This window comes from Alexandromys fortis, unplaced genomic scaffold (genome assembly GCF_014885135.2).
Source record: "Alexandromys fortis isolate MF-2015 unplaced genomic scaffold, M_Fortis_MF-2015_v1.1 scaffold_36, whole genome shotgun sequence".
Classification (NCBI taxonomy): Eukaryota; Metazoa; Chordata; class Mammalia; order Rodentia; family Cricetidae; genus Alexandromys; species Alexandromys fortis.
The window spans coordinates 4,895,750-4,916,175 of record NW_026067915.1 but is presented as its reverse complement, the minus strand read 5'-3'; the positions used below and the strand labels follow the sequence as shown (position 1 = coordinate 4,916,175).

General features: G+C 44.0%; 1 protein-coding gene across 2 annotated transcripts in view; it reads right to left on the bottom strand.

The window, feature by feature from the left end:
- Positions 1-20,191, bottom strand: part of Nphp3 (nephrocystin 3) — a 35,430-nt gene extending 15,239 nt beyond the window's left edge. The window contains exons 1-13 of one of the 2 annotated variants that reach the window (XM_050139516.1): positions 19,772-20,191; positions 18,184-18,309; positions 17,165-17,315; positions 15,121-15,273; positions 14,272-14,405; positions 11,594-11,754; positions 8,210-8,366; positions 7,593-7,667; positions 5,420-5,593; positions 2,959-3,062; positions 2,447-2,561; positions 1,248-1,391; positions 716-813 (exon numbers count right to left, since the gene is read on the bottom strand). In XM_050139516.1, the coding sequence (XP_049995473.1) occupies positions 716-813; positions 1,248-1,391; positions 2,447-2,561; positions 2,959-3,062; positions 5,420-5,593; positions 7,593-7,667; positions 8,210-8,366; positions 11,594-11,754; positions 14,272-14,405; positions 15,121-15,273; positions 17,165-17,315; positions 18,184-18,309; positions 19,772-20,152 (1,973 nt within the window). In that variant the 5' untranslated portion in view covers positions 20,153-20,191. Of the gene's footprint in view, positions 1-715; positions 814-1,247; positions 1,392-2,446; positions 2,562-2,958; positions 3,063-5,419; positions 5,594-7,592; positions 7,668-8,209; positions 8,367-11,593; positions 11,755-14,271; positions 14,406-15,120; positions 15,274-17,164; positions 17,316-18,183; positions 18,324-19,771 lie in introns of both variants that reach the window. The other variant, XM_050139517.1, reaches the window with a different exon arrangement.
- Positions 20,192-20,426: the final 235 nt, after the last annotated feature.

Below are 20,426 nucleotides of genomic sequence, written 5' to 3'. Positions count from 1 at the left end.
AGGGCAACTGACTGGGGACAGGAAAGATCTTATGCACAAAGTACAAATATACACACATATCTGCTTATAGATACACACGGACATAAGTGCATACACACAGCATTAAAATTTCTCAAAAGGCTTGTCTGGTGGAAAAAGGCTTTCTCGTAGGAAAGGACCTTTATAAAGTTTTTCCCTGGGTAAAAAAAAAAATAAGTTAAGGAACTTTCCTCCAGCATTCAACCCTTATATGACTTTTCTGAGGGCTGTCAATAAAAGTGAGCCTGCATTCTAGGATAGCGGGTCTCTAGACCACAATTCTCAAGCCCCTGTCCACTTCCCTCACCCACAAATTCACCTGTTTACTAGGTGTCCCTACTTGGACTAACAATTTACAATTCAAACTACACTCTCCCAAGAAACAAACCTACTAGCTCCTCCCCGCAAACATGCCCAGTCTGTGTCTCCCGTTCAGCCCAGGAAGTCACAATTAGCTTTCACTTCTTCCTTCAGACAACTTGCAGTCATTCCCATTTTCTCCCTTTCCCTCCCACCTCAGCTCTGACTTCACCCCCAAGTCCTTCAGGTGGTGCCTTCTCCTTGAGGTCACCCACCTCTCCCCAGCCTCACTGAGGATGCACACCAAGGACCTTCCCTTGCCTGCCCGGGGAAATAGCTCTCCGTCTGAGGGATCGGACTCTCCCTCTGAGGGACCCACACCACATACTTCACCTACCTCCACGCTGCCGGGCAGCTCTCCACATTCACGGAGACAATGACTCTGACATTCACCGGCAGGGGGTCTATCAGCCACTTCATGTGCTTCTCCACTTGCTGAAGAACAGACAGCGGAAGTCAGGTTATAACAACAGCATTTCAGAGCAGTCCCTGAGTTCTCCAATAGGGTACCATTCTCATTACACTGTCCTTATTAAGGACACAACCCTTATTTGGGAAGGGTTGATCCTAGGTTGGCAAAACACTCTTATCACCAAATTTGAATTCTGAACATCTAAGGAAATATTTTTGCCTTAAAAATATGTCAAAATAAATACTTTTTGCTAAGTATGTAGATTTACTTGATGCGACTGTCTGTGAAAATACAGTGTAAATTTTAATTCAGACACTTCTTCTCCTGCAGTTAAGTGGAACTGGATAGAACAGCATCATTCCCTTCCCCCAGCATGGAACTGGGATGCCTGCTGCAGACATCGCTGGTACTCTGGTCGTCTAAGGCATCTGCTAATAGAACACACTGAGAGAAGCACCTGCACTTGATCTATGGAGTCGATGATGATGATGATGCTGCCCTGATGCCTGGCAGAGAGCTTTTCCAGCCAGTGTGGAAATTCTTCCAGAAGCTTAGCAGGATCCAGTGTCAGTGCAGAAACGGCCCAAAAGTGCTGCATCAGCTGTGGAGTGACGAGGTGACACCAGCGCAAAGTAAATCAGCCGTACTCCATGACTGCAGAGAGTGCTTTCATCCTCACTGTGAACATCAACGCTGACTCCCCACGGTGCTGGTGTCAAGTGCTAGTGTGTGCGTGCGTGCGTGCATGTGTGTGCGTGTGTGTGTGAGTGTACATGTGTGCGCCTGCATGCGAGGGCCAGAGGGTGACATTGGGTGTCCTCAGTGGCTTCTCTACCTTATCTTTTCAGACTGGGTCTCCCACAGAACCTGGAGTTCAGTGACTGGTTAGCCTAGTGGCCAGAAAGTCCCACGGATCCTCCCGTCTCCGTCCACCCCCTTGTGCTATGGTTAGAGACATGCATGCTGCCATGCCTGAGTGTCTACATGAATGCTGGACTGCAAACTCAGGTTTCTGCATGCACAGCAGCTATGAGCTTCAGGGTGGGTCCTGGGAACCGAATCTGGGTCCTCTGTAAAGGCAAAAGTGCTCTTAGCCACCTTCTCTCCAGTCCCAAGGACTACTTTCTAAACCTTATACAAAACCAAAATAACTGCCACAGGTTAAATATCCCTCATGCAAGATGTTTGGCACCGGGAGTGTTTCAGATTTCAGATTGTGGGGATCTGGAGAATGTTTGCATATGATAGTGAGTGATCTTGGGAACAGGACTGAAGTCTAAATGTGAAATTCATAACGCCCTCTACAAGTAGCCTGAAGGCAAGTCTAAACCTCCCAAAGCAAGCCAGTGTTTTAACCGTGACATGTCACATAAGATGAGACATGGAATTTTCCACGTGAGTTGTCATGCTGATACTCAAAAAGCTCCAGATGTCAGCTGGGGCTGTAGCTCAGCGGCAGAATGCCTGCCTTGCACGCATGAGGTCCAGTGTTCAATCTCCACAACTACCAAAATGTTTCAGATTTTAGCAGCTCCGATTTCAAATTAGTGATGTTCTACCTACAATCCCGAAAGCCTGCTTATTATTATTGTCTCGACCCCAAGAGCCCCAGAATCTGCATAATATCCAGGTGGCTTCAGAACACGCATGACATACCTTCAGGGTCAGCCGCTTGATAATCAAGGAGGGTTCCGAGCTGGTTGACATGGGTCGCCCCACAAAATGAGACAGGATCAGCGTGTTAGGGAAATGCTTCTGCTGCAGCTGAATCCTGAAGGAAAGACACGGGACTTTTATAAACTCTCCGCAGCAACAAATACACACAGAGCCAGACATCAAATGTGGCTTCAGTGTTTTTAATTACATGGTTAGTCACACTGGAATAAATAAGGAGATTAGTGATTCCACTCTATTTTTAGAACCTTTTAAACTAATAGCCTCATCTTAATTAGCAGATGATGTTAATTAACATAAAATGTTAATAAAAGGGGCACTGACTTTTAACTAAATGCAGGCTGTTAGAGGAGGTGGATACTGGGAGGTGAGGAGTTCAAAGTCATCCTTAGTTACACAGCGAGGCTGAAATCAGGCCATTTTGTGCTACCTGAGACCCTATCTCTAAAAAAACAAGACAGTGAAAAGAATGGTTTAGTAGCATTGGGTCATACCACTTTGATAAAAGAAGGGACTTTCCAGACCCTGGTCCTCCAGACACCAGGAGGGGTGGGATCGGGGCTGGCGCCACCACCAGATCATCCAAGCGCTGGTAATACTAGAAACAAAAAAAAAGGATTTACATTGTAAGATTGCACACGCCTCTGAGAACACTAAGCGGAACTGGCACTCGACTTCTTTAGGTCCTCTGAAGACACTAGAGGGAACAGACCTGCGGCGGGCCAACAGCACACACGTGGCTGCTGTTCTGTACATGGCTGCTTAAAGCAGGAGATGAGCCCCGTGGCTTTGCTGTAACAGAGTGAGGGAGAGTATGGACTGTGGCGGGTTTTTACAACGTTCAGATGTTTGGTGAAATGCTGCAGAGAAGACACGGGTCACACCGGAGCTCCTCGACCACAGGAAGTGTCCCCATGCTGTGCAGTCCCAGGCAGCAACCCTAGATTTCCTCAGCAGAAGGATGAACTCGGAGTTTCGAAGCCTGCCTCAGTTTCCAAGGTTTACGGGTCCAAACAAAAGGAGGCTTCAGGATTCTTCTGAACCCTTCCCCACCAGTCTTCCAGGCTGTCCTGGAGAGCCAAGCTCAGTCAGACTCTGAAATCTTCATGAAACTGAATCTTTGCAAAGTCCAAAAACCCATCCTTCCCTGGCTTTCCCCAGCCATGCAAAACCAGCTCAGACCAAGAAGGCTATGATCAGAAAAGTAAAATGCCACAATACTTCTTAGGAGTGCCCAGGGCCAGCTTAGTGCTGCTATGTCTACCAACATCTAACTGACTGCTGCTGATGTTTTAAATTCCTAATATCTTGTGGCGGGCTTTGGGCTGGTTTTACGGCAGTAAAATCTCAACTGCAGGAAAGCATCATCTGTGGTGTAGACATTTGTATCTAGACACAAATCAACTGCCATGGATCCCCAGTGGCTCAGAGCGGTGTTGCATCTGAAGGAACAGAGGGAGGCCTTGTTGACTTATTACCCTAACTATCCCAACAACTCCGTCAATGGTTCTATAGAAACCCACTTAAAGGTCTAGAGTCCCATGTTGGGGCTTCTTGCTGCCAAGAACGTGGACCACAGTTCATGTTTATTCCATGTATGCTCATGGGGAAATCATGTCAGACTTCAGTTTCTTCTTCTATACCGCAGTCTCAGTATCTCTCTTAAAACAACCACTACTTAATATTACCCTCATGCCAGCTGCTGTCTGTTTTAGGGGTGTCATCAGGCTTAATATTTGCAACATTGCCCTGCGAGAGAAGGAACACTAGGTATTCTCCTTTTGTGGATAAGAAGGTCAAGTTGAGAGTGACCAGAGATTTGACAGAACCAAGCAATGAGCACAGTCTAAATTCTAAGAACTCTATAAAAATGTGTCTGCTCACATTAACTTCTGTGACAGCCTTAGAAATTAATTTGTAGACTCAAGTTGAGATGGCTCAGCCCATTAAAGGTGCTTGCCACGAAGCCTGGCGGCCTGACTTCATCCCCTGGGCACACGTGGTGGAAGCAGAGGACCAACTTTTTAAAGTTGTTCTCCGATAGCCTCACATGTACCACGGCATGTGTGCCCCCCACTACATAATGTCACCCAAATTTAAAAATTGATTTGTACATTACTTTGTGATATTATTAGGTGTTTTTTAAGTCGGACATGTTTCTTAGTAGACGTCAGGTTGTTAATCCTTATAAATGCTGATTAGACCAAAAGTGGATGGCTGATCTGCCTATTGAATGAACAACTAGAGTTTATTTCCTGAACACTTGGCACTTTAGCTCTTTAACAGTTAGGAAGAACAACAGCCTGGCTTTGCTACCATCGTATTCCCTAGCCTGATCTGGGGGAGTCGCAGATGGCAGCATAATGGGTGCGTGGCTGATGAATCTTCATCTTTAGCAATATTGGGGTTCAGAATACATGTCAAAGTCACATAGTCTTTCCGTGATACAGATCTAAGCGCATCCCAACGTGGGTCATCCAGCCTTGAGAGCAGGTAACACAGTCACCAACCCAAATATACTCAGGTGAAAGAATTGTTAGATGACAACCTTTAAGCCATAACTTATTTCTATTATTTTTAATTGTGTGTGTATGTGTGCACGTGTATGTGTGTGCACACAGGCATGTGTGTGCAGTTGCATGTGGAATCCTGAAGCTAACATCTGGTGTCTTCTGTTATCACACCACACCTTATTTTTTGAGACAGGGTCTCTCCTTGGGCCCAGGTTCACTGACTGGCTAAGCTGACTGTCCAATGAGCTCCCTAGATCGTCCTGTGCCTCTGCCCTCCTCATGCACTGGGGTTACAGACATGAGCCACCACTCTGGACTTTTAACATGGGTGCTTGGGATCTGAACTTGGACCACCATGCTTACGTGAGAAGAACTTTCCCAGCTGTGCCACCCCCAGGCCAGCACCTGATCGCTGACGTGGACCAGTGTCTCAGAAGCTTACCTTCTCGAATCCCAGTTCGTGGGCTGAGTTAGAAGCCTGCTGAAAGGCTTCCATCTGCTCTTGTTCATCGTGTATGTCCCACAGCACATCCCCCAAATCATCCTCTTCTGGAGTGGAATCCTCACTGCCTACATCCTTCACCTCCACGTCTGTGATCTCAAGGCCGAGGATGTCCTGAGCACAAAGAACAAGTACAGGAAAGCAAATGAAACTCAGAGACTTTGAAGCTGGAGTCAGCTTGCTGGGCCTTACCTGCCGAGGGTGGGCAAGTCCAGACTTCGGCTTCGAAGAACAAGAGTTATTAGACGTACCCCCAAGAATAAATTTGTAACCTAAGAACCCTAGTTTAAAATGAAAACACTAAAATATAAAGATTAATAGTTCTTCTCAATTAAAAATAAAAGCAGAGTACTATTTGTGTGATGAAATTTGTTTTCTGAAAAATGCCATGTAATAGTTGTAATTATATTTGGCTAGAGAATCACTTTTAAAAAAGCGTGTGTGCACATGTGCATGTGTGTATGCGTGTGCGTAAGTGTGGAGTCAAGAGACAAAGACTAACTTGGGCATCATCCTCAGGAATACTTACCTCCTTTGAGACAGGGTCTCTCACTGGCAAGAGCTCACCATGGCTAGCTAGTGAGCCTAAGGGAATCCTTCTGTCTGCACATCCCCAGTGTTAGGATAACAAGCACAAACCATCAGGCCTGGTATTTTTAAGTGTGTGCTTAATCTCCAGCTCGGTTCCTTATGTGTGTGAGGCAGGCATTCTACAGAGTGAACAATCTCTTCAGCCCACTACTGAATAATTTCAAAGGCCACACTAATGCCTAAGAAATACCGTATAAGATTGAATTCCCGAGATTGAGTTTCTTTCTTTTCTTTTTCTTTTTTTAAGAAAGTTTTTTTGAGACAGGGTTTCCTCTGTGTAGCCTAGTTGTCCTGGAACTCACTATGTAGACCAGGCTGGCCTTGAACTTGGAGATTTGCCTGCCTCTGCCTCCCAATTTCTGGTACTAAAGGTGTGTGCCACTACCGCCTGGTATGAGATGGATTTTCTTGACTCCAGGCCTCTCTACTGCCACATTTAATCTCTATATTAGATCACTGAAAATATATTGATGATAAGTATGTCTTATTTCATTTTACTTATCTTGGTCCTAACTTTTGTAAGACTGAAAAGCTCAGAATCCTCCTGGCAATCTTTCTACTCGAGATCAGCATGCAAATGCGCTGCCATAGGTCTCCTGGTTAAGTTTTGGGCTCACTCTTCTCTGATGACAAATCTCCATATCTGTAATTCAATTTAAATAGAAAAGATGAAGCTGGACATGGTGGCACACACCTTTAGTCCCAGCACGTGGGAGGCAGAGGCAGGCGGATCTCCAAGAATTCGAAGCCGCTCTGTTCTACAGAGTGAGTTCCAGGACAGCCAGGGCTGGTACACAGAGAAACCCTGTCTCAAAAAGCAAAAGCAAAACAAAACAGAAGATGATGTGACCCCCTCCTTCTCCAGTGAGGTCTCTGGCTCCTGGGAAGAGCTGGGCATCCTTAGGCCAACATGGCACACCTTCCCATCATGCCCTTTCACTTGGAGATAACAGTGCTGCCAGCCTTTTGGTACTAGTTATTGGTGCTTTTGCTGAAATAATTCTGAAATGATTTTTTTTGCATAAAGAATAAGCTCAGGCATAATACCAAGCAGCTACGGAAAACATAGGCATTTAAAAAAATACATGAGATTTCAACGAAACTTCTAGCTCCAGATGCATCCATGGACCATGTTTCCGTTCCCCCAAAACCATGTTTCCATTCCCCCAAAAGGTTAGAAATGGCAAGGTGGGGGCATCTCAAATATGTAAAAAACCCCAGTCCACAAAGATCACAAGAAGCCTCTTTGAGGAGTACAACGCCCACTTGTACAAATGCCTCCTCTGGAGTTCCGTGTTTGCAATACATTTACACCTAGCAGGTGTTGAAGGCAGCCAGCTCTGTGAGGCACATCCTGACATTACCAGGGTCTCACCCAGGGACCAACTCCCAAAGAACAATGGCGCTCTCCTGGGGAGCCAGTCTCAAAAATGACACACAAGTAGCTTTGTCTGGAAAACTCTTTCAAGAAAATACTATTGGGGTATTTTAGATGAAAGCTTACAGAGAAAAGCATATTTACCTGTTTAATAATCTTTTCCACACTGATGTAAATTTTATACACTCCCTCCACAGGATCCCCTGAGTGATGGACGATCTAGGGAAAAGGGCTCAGAAGTAACATGGACATGCAGTAACAGCAGCAGCAGCAGCAGGAGAAGTCTTTCAACATTTTAACTTTTTTATCCCAGCAAACTCCTTACAAGAAAGATTGTAAACTTGTTGTTCAGAAGAGGAAACCGAGGCAAGTTAAAAGGCTGGTCTGAGGTCACACAGGGATATGGTGGGGGCATCTCATTTCAACCCTCTCCCTTGGGTTAGGACCCCCGGAATCTCTCATCTAGATGCCTGCTACCCTCCAGACTACTCTATTCTCACAAAACCACGGACATCACTGGCAGAGGTTCACACCAGGCCCTGACATTCTGCTCAGTGCCAACCAATACTCCCAGCCCCACTCCAAGGGAAAACGCCAGGTCTTTAAACAGCTTCTGAGGTATTTCGGGACTGATCTAACTGGGCCACCTTCCTGTACGTGCCCTCTCCAGACATGCTGGCTTCCTTTCCCATGCTCATTCACCTCCTGGCTGTGGCTTAATTCTGCCACGCATGCTCTGTGACATATGTTCTGTGTTTTACCTTGGCTTTGTTGGTCTTGCTTAGGTTAGAAACTTGATCCAGGAACTGCTGGACGGAGTCGGAAATGACTTCCCCATCCTCCAAACGATGGTAGATTAATCGTGGTTTTCCTTCTGGGTTCTGCAGAAAGGCTTCTTCGCAGTCTTCTAGTAGAAAACTAGATTGGAAATCACCATCTCTCGGGTTACGCTGTACTGGGCAGCAGATTCTTGGTGAGCAGTCTAAGTGCCCAAATGGACTTTACCATAGTTGAAAGGGCTCAGACAGATACAAAGGGAAAAAAAGCTCTCTCTCTCTCTCTCTCTCTCTCTCTCTCTCTCTCTCTCTCTCTCTCTCTGTGTGTGTGTGTGTGTGAGTGTGCGCCCAGAGATCAGTGTCAAATGCCTTCCAGTGCCACTCTCTGCAGAACCTGGAGCTCAGTGAGTCAGCTAGCCTGGCTGGTCACAAGCCACAGGGATCTATGTGCTCCTCTCTCCCTCCCCTGTGCTGAAATTACAGATCTTCATAGCATCCATCTTCTATGTAGGTTCAGGGATTCGAACTCGGGTCCTCATGTATGCATAACAAACACTTCACCTACTGAGCCATCTTTCCCGTTCCAAAATTGGGTCATTTTACAGTACTATTCTTTTTTCTCTCATTAAAATAGTTCTTTAATAAATCTATTAAAAGCAGGACCAGTGGCTGGATCCCGACATTTTATGGGCTTTGGGATTTTGAGGCAATCACATGACCACACTGCAGTCGTCTCAACAGAGAGACGGTAAAGATTCAGGTGCAGTCAAGAAGCCATCCTCCAGCTACAGCTTCTACTTGGGGTTTAAAAAGTAGCTGAGGAATGCCCACACCACAGCTCTTCATTCTATTTGCTTTTCTCGGCTTTGGCTGTTTTTTCTTTTCTTTTCTTTTTTTCACATGTTTCTGGATTTTATTTTTCCTCTTCTCTCTCTGGGCTTCCTTGACCATTTTTTTTCTTTCCTTTTTATCAGCGTCAGGGTCAGCAGTGTGTTCTTCATGTTGGGCATTATCTCCCTGCTCTTCCGAGTCTGTGTCTACTATTCTGACATGGTCTTAAAAATAGTGCGTTCACTAGCCAGAGAATAAGACTTATAAATTATGCCTTAAGCTATAAAGCTTCATAATTGATTTATTTTAAGCATACAAATTCTCAAAAAATACAGTTTGTGCATGGCTAAAAATAATGAAGCAGATTTATGAAACTGTGTGTCCCATATGTACAGCAGGACTAATTATTGATCAGGAAGGTACTCCCCTATGAAGCTCCCAAGCTGTTTGGGGCTGCTCTTCTTAGATTCGTCTTTTGGGAAGTTGAGAGAGTCAGCCAATCAGAAGCAGAGTAATCTGAGAAGAACAAAAGCCCCAGCAGCTGTATCTGTGGCCTGATGCTCATTGCTCCTGTCACACTTCTGTGTATTTGTTCATGGAGAGGGAGACTTCCTGGGGATTGAACCCAGGCCTCGTGCATGCAAGGTAAGTGCTGCACCACCGAGCTGCACTCGCAGCCCCAACCACCACGACAGTCCGAAGGAACAGAGGAAAGAATGCAATAAAATGAGGGAAATGTAAGCACAAGAAAGCTGAAGCAGAAACGTAAGAAATTAAAATTCTGATTATTTAAAAAGAAATTTTTTTTTTCGAGACAGGGTTTCTCTGTGTAACATATAACAGCCCTGGTTGTCCTGGAACTCGCTTTGTAGACCAGGCTGGCCTCGAACTTACAGAGATCTGCCTGCCTCTGCCTCCTGAGTGCTGGGATTAAAGCTGTGTGCCACCACTGCCTGACTAAAAGAATCATTTAAGAAAACCAAAATTTTAGTTAAAGGAGATAACAAATAATAGAAAATAAATGGAAGGGGAACTCAAGTTTAAAATGAGGAAGACAGAAACAAATGCTAAAGCATAAAGAGGAGAGTTATCTTAAACAAGCAAATGTCTTAAAGAAAAAGCAGATTAAAAATAAGAATTAAAGAAGAATAATTTAACAATGAAGGACATGTATTACCAAATAATATAAGATACAACCCAAACATCAGGTATTAAAGATGATACACCCTTAATGAATACGAAAACAAAGAGAGAACAATAGAGAAATGGGATTCCGCTGGGGGGCAACCAGTTGAAGGGCATTGTAGACACACTCGGAGAAAAGCTCTGTTAGTTCTCTCCACCTAGCCACTAAGTTGTCTGTCGACCCCTTCTGTTTTCTTTGTGTGTTTGTGTGCGTGGGAATGTGTGCGTTGTGTATGAGTATAGTGTGTATGTTGTGAGTGAGTGTGTCTGTGTGAATAAGTGTGTGGTGTGTGTGTGTCTGGTATGAGTATGTATATGTGTTTGTGTGTGTAACTGGGCATTGAATCTAAGGCTTCATGCACACAAGGTAATTATTACTCTACCACTGAGTTTTCTCCTCTCTTCCAGCCTCCCCCTCATTAGTGCTGGGATTACAGGCATGCATGACAATGCCAGATTTTGTGAGGTGTTGGAGACTGACCCCAGAATCTTGTGCACGGCAGGAAAGTCCTCCACCAACCGGGCCACATATCTAGACCTTGAGACAGGATCTTGCTAAGTTGTCTGGGCTAGGCTGCAACTTGCAATCCTGCGTCAGTTTGCTGAGCAGTTGAGAGGCCCAGCTACAAGGCAGAGTCTTCGAGACAAGGATAGGATTTACTGCAGGGAAAGTGGTGAAACTGGACATCTAAGGCAATTAAAGTCAAGGGCAACTCACACTCTGCAGGGCTAAACCCAGTCAGACAACAAGGCTAGATGGAACAGCTCACGCCCCTTTTTGTCCCATTTTGTCTTTTATCTACACCATCTATATTTGATTGACTGAAAACACCCACAGGTAAGATTCATTATATTATAATAATATTCACATTGAAACTTCATGTCTCTTAAATTGTATTCCAAGAAAGACAACAATGGGGTTGCCTGTGGACTGATACGGGAAGCCACCAGCTTTTCCTGTAGTTCAGATGGTAAACATTAGGCTGTGTAGGACAGTTTCCATTTTGCTGTTATAGTATGAAAGCAGCTACTAAAAACATGTACACAAATCAGTGAATGTGACTGTGTTCCAATAAAACTTTATTTACAAAAGCTGATAATGGGCAGGGTTAGCCCTGGGCCACTGTTGCCAACTGCTGCCCAAAGCAATTCTTATATTAATGATGCTGATAGATCTAATGGTATAAAGCTTTACATTTTTTTATCTGAGTGTGAGGGAGTTATAATATTTATTAGATTTCACACACTGCTTTCGACTATGAGAATGGAATTAGGTAAGTCCTTTGAAGTTCCTTTGGCAGTGATCTCTTTACAGCTAATGTGATGGTAAACTAGAGATCTTTTCCAGCTTACCTTGGTAACGTTGAGTGAAGGAATAAAGCAACTAGAGAACTCTTCTCGAGTTCCCATTTTCTTACGGTGAGGTACTGGTTTTCAACATCTATTGGAAAATAAATGGCCTGGAAGAAATATCCCATGGTCTCACACATTCTCTTAAGTTTAGGTGAATGGTCCTAAAAATGAATTAGGATATATTAAAGCATGACATATTTAACTGATAGGGGTACAGAGAGGATCTTATTACTCAAAAGACATATTTTAAACAGCTTGTATTCTAAGCAGTAACCTAATACAAAAAAGATCACATTTTAAAGAAAATATTACAGAGCAAAAGTAAATTTCTCTCTAGCACAAAAATTAATAGTTTAATAACATGACTATTTTCTAGCTCATAAAATGATTTATTTATTTCACAATCAAGCAACAGAAGAAAAGTATTAGGTTAGTTTGATTTGGTATTTCTTGGTATTATTTTTATCAGGGATAATTTGCTTTCTTGTTTTAAAGGATTCAAAGGTAAATCTCTCTCTCTCTCTCTCTCTCTCTCTCTCTCTCTCTGTGTGTGTGTGTGTGTGTGTATTGTGTGCGTGTAGAATACGGTGATCTGAGCTAGGAATTGCAGTTTCAATGACAGCAGGCTTGCCTTGCATAAAAATGCCCATGATTTCAATGCAGAAACATAAAATGTTAAAAATCTTAATGAAAAAAATATCAGTCTACAACAAAGAATATTAGCAAATAATGATGATTTTTATTAAAGGAATTAGTCAGATGCCTCTAGTTGTCTTTGGGAGGAACTTATATCCAACTACAAGATGGAAGCTGTGAACTATAAAATATTATAGAATTTTACCAAGATTGAGTAATATCATAAAGGAGTGTTAAGGAAATCTACTAAGAGTCTGTAGACCATGGATTTAGCAGGTTTATTCTTGGGCATGAAGATGTACTTGAAATTCACTTGAGACAGTAGAGATAGAGTTTTCCTACAAAAGGTCAGTTGTAAATTTTTTTTAAAATAATAATGCCTAATAATTCATCTGTTTTAGTAGGGACCTTTTAAATATTTGGTTTCTGTCCCAGTTAACTGCTTTGGTAGTGCAGCCACAGATTTCTCTCTCTCTCTCTCTCTCACACACACACACACACACACAGACACACACACACACACACCATACAGCCTGGGAGTGTTCCAATAACACTTTTTTAAATAGATACTAAAGTGTAGATTTCATATAATTTTCACCTAACAAAATAGTCTTCTTATGTTTCCTTTTTCCAATAATTTAGAACAGTGGTTCTCAAGCCATGGGTCACCCTTTAGCAAACTTCTATCTTCAAAAATATTTACATTATGATTCACAAAAGTAGCAACAAAAATAATTTTATGGCTGGGGGTCACACAACATGAAGAACTGTATTAAAGGGTTGTGGCATTTAGGAAGGCTGAGAACCACTGATTTAAAATTTAAAATATAAAAACAAATCTTAGCTCTGGGTCATACTTCAGGTAGCAAGTCCGAAGTGGCCACAGGCTGTAGTCCATGGAGCTCTAATTTTGCTTTTGAATAACTCCATGGGATGCCTTGAGAAGTTCAAAGTCATGATAAGGATTAAACTTTAGTATTATCTGAAATAGCTTTCAGGACAGCAACTACATCAGACAAGGCCAACGAAGGGCTCAAACACGGAAGACAATAGCTAATGAAATATGAAAAGGCCATTTTAATATACAGATTCTTAACTATATTTTGTACTTTTACATTAAGACATTGGCATCTCGTTTTGTTGTTTGTTTTGAGTTTTGTTTTTTGGAGCGAGACAGGGTTTCTCTGTGTAGCCTTGGCTGTCCTGGACCTCACTCAGTAGACCAGGCTGAATTCACAGAGCTCCACCCGCCTCTACTTCCCAAGTGCAGGAGTTAAAGGAGTATACCACTAAGACATCAGAATCTTAATGATATATTTTAGGTATAAAATTAGATATAAATAGAAAGTAGCCAGAATGCTTCAACATCTTAGTTTCGTCTTCATGCCTTCGCTCCTGTCCTTGCTTTACTAGTAAATTAGATGAAAACTAGGAGCCTTAACACAATCACAATGTCTACCTTACGCACGTGAATACGGAACCAAGCGCATCATAAGCAAAGCCTTATTAATGCTTTCAGCTTTTTCAGCTGGATAACCTCATAGGTAGTGAGATACTTAGTTTAAATGCAATTATATTCTGGATATAGCATTAATTTGTATTGTGTTTTGAGATAGGATCTCACTATGTAGTCCAGGCTAGCCTCCAACTCACCTCAGTCCTCTTACCTCTGTCCTGAGTGCTCCGGTTACAGATACGTGCCACTACCCCAGCTATTAACTTGTATTTTCTTTTCTTTCTCTCTTTTTTTTTGAAACATTTATTTATTTTAATTTTATGCATATGGGTGTTTGCCTGCATGTGTGTATATGCATTATGAGCATGCCTGGTGCCCATAGAGGCCAGAAGAGGGCATCCAATGCTCTGTGACAGGAATTATATTATATTAATTATATTATAGCCATTTGTTAGCTGCTGTGTGGGCGCTGGAAACAAACGCGGGTCCTCTACAAGAGCCGCTAAAGTTCTTAACTGCTGAGCCTCTCTCCAGCCCCAGACTCTGTATTCTCAGTGAGTTAATACACAATTTATGAATATCTCACCTTCAGGAAAAGTTCCACTTCAGGCTGGGTTTCGTCTGTGTAGATGAGGTAACATCTGACGGAGTGACTCCACAGGGAACGTGAGAACAAGGGCGTGACTTGCAATAAGCCAGCCACGGCAGTGTCCCAGTCATCTGGAAGTAAAATGTTCGTAAATCGATGAAAACCTTACCACCAGACACCTGACAAAATAATTCCAAGTAAGTCTGAAAAGAGCATAACAGACATAGACTAGAACCCGCTGTCGTGTTAATACCAGCAAAACTAGAATAACGTATTAGAAAGTAATTAATTTCTAGCCTCAACTTCTCCTCTGGGATTTGAGGTAATGTATGCCAGTGGTCTCCCCTGGAGACAATGGATCCCCAGGGTAGTGGCTGTAATTCTGTTTTTCGTGAGCCACTCAGTTGCGCTGCTAGTTGAAGGGAGCCTGCCTTCCCAAGTGATGTGTCATTTTGCCTTCTTAGTCTTGAACTCCAATGAAGCTAAAAGTGAGTTCGAGAATGGTGTAAAATGAAAAGTAGTTTTCTGTTATTTAGTGGGAAGGAAAAATTATGAAATACCTGACAATAACAAATATAAAAATATTGTTTCTCAGTTAAACTACATCGTATCCTTGTGGCTCAACAAAAGCACCTGTGAATTCTTGAGAATAGCACAGTTACTAGAACCTGGGTGGCCAGGCTAGTAGGAGGGTCATAGTATCCTGATGAAAAGTGTGTCACCTCAGCTTGGGCAGTCGTAGCCTCCCTCTGTGCATGCTGGCTTGCCAATAGAAGGTGCCAGAACACCAACATCATGTGCACAAGATTCTAGAGCACGAAGAGTCACAGGCAAGGGGCTGGTTACCTCGGTTGATGTTTGCAAAGGGTCCTTCCACATCTATAGAACTGTGGGCAAACTCAGGGCCTCTGAAGGACTGCTGAAGCTGGATCATGCTGCCTATGGAAGGCTCGCTTCCCAAGGCTCTGCTGGGCCAGTATTCACATTGGGTTCCAGTAGCTGTTGCAACAAGGAATTGGAATTTCAAAAACAACCAAGCTACCAAATATTTTAAAACTCACTACATATGTCAAATAGTATTTCTCTTGTCAAGATGTTCTATTTATAAATAAAACAAGCATTCAAATAATGGTTTTCAAAATATTTTGGCACTGACTTTTGGCAAAGCATTTCAGTGCTGGTTAGCACAATTCTGGTTATCATCTCAAATTCAAAGAAAGGATTAAAATAGGAAAGAAGGAAGAGAAAAAGAAACAAAGGAATTTTAGTAAGAGGCAGTTTAGGGCAGTGAGATGATTCAGTAGGCAAAGGCACTTGCCACCAAACCTGAGGACTTGCGTACAATACTCGGAGTGAGATTAGCAGAAGGAGAGAACTGATTCTCACAGGGTATCTATCCTCTGACATCCACACGCGTGCACTTCCAGCCACATGCACACACATACATACACAGATACATATACTCAAGATAAATAAACAAAATGAAAAAGAGGCAGTTTTAAAACACCACAAACAATTCTATAAGTCTACTTGCAAATGGACATTTACACATCAGTTAAAATGTAAAGGAATCCCCCCCCGCCTCATACGTAGCCCCAGCTGTCCTGGAACTCACTATGTAGACCAGACTAACTTCAAACACACATAGATTACCTGCCTCTGCCCCGAGTGCTGAAATTCATGGCATATGCTGATGTGGGATTCCCCTCTGTATGTTATGAATATGTTTTATTGCCATTGGTTATTAGACAAACTGTTTTGGCCAATGGATTAGTAGAGTAAAGCCAGGTAGGAAATCCGAACAGAGATATAGAGAGAAAGTAGGTGGAGTCGAGGAGACGTCATGTAGCTGCCAAAGGAGAAAGATGCCAACTGCCAGCCAGAACCTTACTGGTAGGCGACAACCTCATGGCAATACACAGATTAAAAGAAATGGGTTAATTTAAGATGTGAGAGTTAGCTAAAAATATGCCTAAGCTATTGGTCAAACAGTGTTGTAATTAATATAGTTTCTGTGTGATTATTCAGGTCTGAGTGCCGGGAAACAATCTCTGTAGCAGTCTCTGCCTACAATATGCTACCAGGCGGAGCTCCTGAAGGGACTTTAAACACAGACCATAACGGGGCATTGATAACTTGTGTCCTTTAGGTTTAAATTGATGTGTCAATGAGAAAGACCAAGAAGGCAGCATTGGCTTGTGTCTATTAACTTGCCAGGACATTACAGCAACTTTGATACATTGTACATATGAAGAAGCCAATATGGAATGGAAGCAGTCAGTAAGTCATGTGATAGCAGGAGGCACTTTCTTAGCTGTTCTTGGTCAGTTGGGATCACTGCATCTTTTTCTCAAAATGCTGCTCACAACCACTGAGAATAAAATGAAGGCCGGTCAGGAACAGGCAGGTGCTGTATCTTACTCCCCAGTACATCCTTTGTAAGGCTAGAATTCCACCTTTATAAACAGGAGGATCACATCATCTCCTTATACCTACAGGAAGCTTTTCCTTTACCTTGTAAAGCTCATTAACACTTTCTTGAATCGTGGGAAATGTCTTGAATTATAGACTTTTCTTTCTTGCTAGAAAAATGTAGGTGTGACCAGCAGTGGGTACCTTGGGCGGGGACAGGCATGTGGAGAGAGAGCGCACATGTACACCACGGGTCAGGATGGTTGGCAGAGCATGAGGACAAGAGAAAGCCTAGCCCGAACTACCAAGGACAGGAGGTCCTAGCAGCTAAGAGAGTACCAAAAGGCCTCTTCTGTGTGTAAGAGCATGGCACGCATTAATCCTGCACACAGAGCGTAAAGGGAATACGGCAGTCGGTTCTGAGCATCGCAGCGGCCCTGCGGGCGGAAAGGGTAACGTGAACATGAAATGCCCGTACCCGTGACGTCCGTGCAGCTGTCATCAGAATCAGACTCTCCAGGGTCGAAAACTTGGATACCCTGAGCCTGCAGCCTCTGAAGTTTGCTCTCCAGTTCCCGCTTGGCCCTCAGTAAGTCCTGGATTTCATTTTCTTTGGTCTCCCTAAAAATCTTTTAAAACGTAGAATTTAATTTTGAGACTCTTTTTCTAATCACAAAGTTGTGCCACCAACTTTTCAGGGGGGAAAAAGCCATTCATTCATAAAGTCACTTTTCATTTGGTTCTCAGTCTCCTCTGAGATGACGTCCTCAGACCTTTTATTGCTCCCCAGTTGAACCCACTGGAAGTCTAGCAGCATGAAGGGGAGTCTTATGTGACATCTAACAAATTTGTTTCCTTCCTACCAAATACCAAACATTTTCAAACGCTCCATCTCACGAAGGAACCACATTCTTGGAGGCTGGAGAGAGGGTACAGTGGCTAAGAATACATGCTGCTCTTGGAGCAAACCTGAGTTTTGATTCCTTTTGATTCCTAACACTCATGTTGGGCAGCTCACACTGGCCTGTGACTCTGGCTCCAAGAGATCTTATGACTCTAGGCCCCACAGGCACTGCATCCATGTGTGTTTGTATATACATACACACACAATTAAAAATAAAAATAAAAATTCATTCTTTAATCTTTCAATATCTCATCTAAAATGTTCACTTTCCTATCTCTCTATCAAATAAACAACACCTAGCTGAAAATAGGAAACACTTTCTTCTCCAGCTCTTGTGACCTTCATACATGTTACTTCATTTATCTCTGTTCATCACGATAGCAAATGAACTTTTTTCTGTTGTGTTTTTCAAGACAAGCTCTCATTACGTAGACCAGGCTGGCCTTGAACTTACAGAGATCTGCTTGTCTCTGTCTCCAGAGTGCTGGGATTAAAGGCATGGGCCGCCACATCTGGATCAAATGAACACTTTTTTAAAAAATAGTTTTTAATCCGTGACACTGGGGGTGTGTGTAGAAATATAAGGAATTTACCTTGAATTGCCTTTTAACTCTGTCTCTGTCGTGTTCAAATGTAACTGCTCTCTCCATGGCTTGGTATTTTGCTTCCAGTGCCCCCTCTTTTTCCCGCAGTATCTTCTGATAAGTTTTCTGAAGTGCCTGGAATAATTCACCTGTTATCTCTTAACAAAAACAGCCTTGCCTTCTGACATATATGTTACACATATTAGGATTTAATATTCTACTCCCTATTTTTATCAACTATTAAGCATGTCTATGTCATCATTTTATTCATGCAAAATAGAAAAAAATGCAAACATGTTTGAATGCTAGCAAGCAGGTTCTGCGGCAATGAGCTTTCAATGGGCATGAACACCTTTTCTTTGAAATACTGCACCAGCTCCCAAGTTTTCTATGCCTCGGGTTTTCTAAGAGAATAAGAAATGCAATTTGTACGGCTTGGCTTGAAGAATAATCAACTATGAAAGTTTCCACGCTCCGCGACAATATAGATTAACCGTTTTACTGCCCCCTGAGCCATTCAGTCTGATTCCACGGCGGGCCTCCAGTAAATGTCAACACGGCTGAGTGAAATAAATGTGGGAGAATTTCCTCAAGATTATGCAGGCAAGAAAGGAGCAGCAGGTTATATAAGGAACTGGGATTGCTGACCAGTGACCTGTGACTTTGGGTCTGCCAGCCCTCTCTACGCTGGCTTCTTCATCCTGCTCCTTCCCACCTGCCATCCCACATGGCTCTCAGTGGGCAGTAGTGCCACACATGAAATCAGACCGGAAATGCACAGGTCCACCTTATATGGGCAAGTGCATTGGTCAGCCAGTGGAACGTGAGGGCAGCAGGAGCTGCAGCAAGGAACATCCCCAGAGAATATGCTAACGGCGTACTAGATAATGATGGAAATGAAGCCTGACTAAAAGAAGGCGCCATCTTTTATGTAAATAAGCCCGAGCTATTTATTTAACGCCTACTTCAATGGGCCCTGGAGCTCTTGGGCTGTCAGAGATCTCACCCAGGGAAAAGAAAGGAGAAAAATTTTGCTTTACCTACTATCTGAATGAACTAAAGCCGATCTGATGTTATAAGGCCTACAAAGCATCAAAATAACGATGAGTCCATTGGCCAAATGGACTACGGGAATTTGAGTACTCTCAAGGAAGGTTTTCAACCACAGGAGTTAAAAACGGTGAAACCAGGAGGTTTCCATAAAAATTCCTATCATATCATTAAAACCCCAAACTTCAGGACGTCGCAAAGAAACTGAGCCAAGCGCTCCATGTTGGAGATACGTTAAATGGGGAGGAGTTGTATGAAGTTTCATCACAGTGTGGCATTTGTGGCTTCAGGACTTGGGATGATTGATTCAAGGTGTCTAGATGAATGAACCGGAAATTGAAAAGGGGGAGGAAAGAAGCTGATAAGAAATTAGTTTAGATTCAAATAATGATTCCTCGTAAACAAGGAGAAGTTTCTGTCCAACTTGGAAAACAACTTGGTTTGTAGGCTGGGGCAGGATGGTGGTGCCACCAAGTGGCTGAGCGGCACACCCGGGTCTCAGTTTCCCCAGCGCTTCCCGCTCACAACACGCTCTGTCCCGCTTTACCTGCAGCTCCGCCCGCAGCCTCTTGTTCTCGGTGTCCAGCTTGGCCTCTCGGCGACCCATGGACAGCAACTCCTGGTTCTTGCTGACCCGGAAGATCTCATACTCCTTCTTGAGCCGCTCGAACTCGGCTGCCGCGTACTCCAGCTCTGGCACTGACGAGCCGGTGGACTTGAAGCTGGCTCCCAGCAGCCCGCCGCCGCCCGCCGCGCGAGGCAGCGACCCGGGCCCGGCTCCCGCTCCCCTGCGGAACGAGCTGCGCAGCAGGCGGGCCTTGGGCTTCACCTCCACCGGGATCTCGCAGGCCTCGCCGCCGCCCGCCCCGTACGTGTCCTCGATCACCTCCCCGCCAGCAGGACTCACCAGCGACGAGGCTGTCCCCATGGTGCCCACGGCCAGCCGCGGCTGCTCGCTGGGTCCCAGTAGAAGGTGGGGCCAAGAGGGCGGGGCCTGGAAAGTAGGGCGGAGCGCAGGGGCGAGGGGGTGTGACCAGGAGGCAAGGGCGGGGCCAGGAGGGGCGGGGTCCCGCTGGTGGGGCGTGGCCAAATGGTGGGGCGGGGTGCAGAAGCGGGGAGGGCGGAGCGGGGCCTGAGAGAACAGCAGAGCAGTTGTGAGTGGGGCCTGGAGAGACGGGGAGCGTAAAGTGGCACAGAGAGGA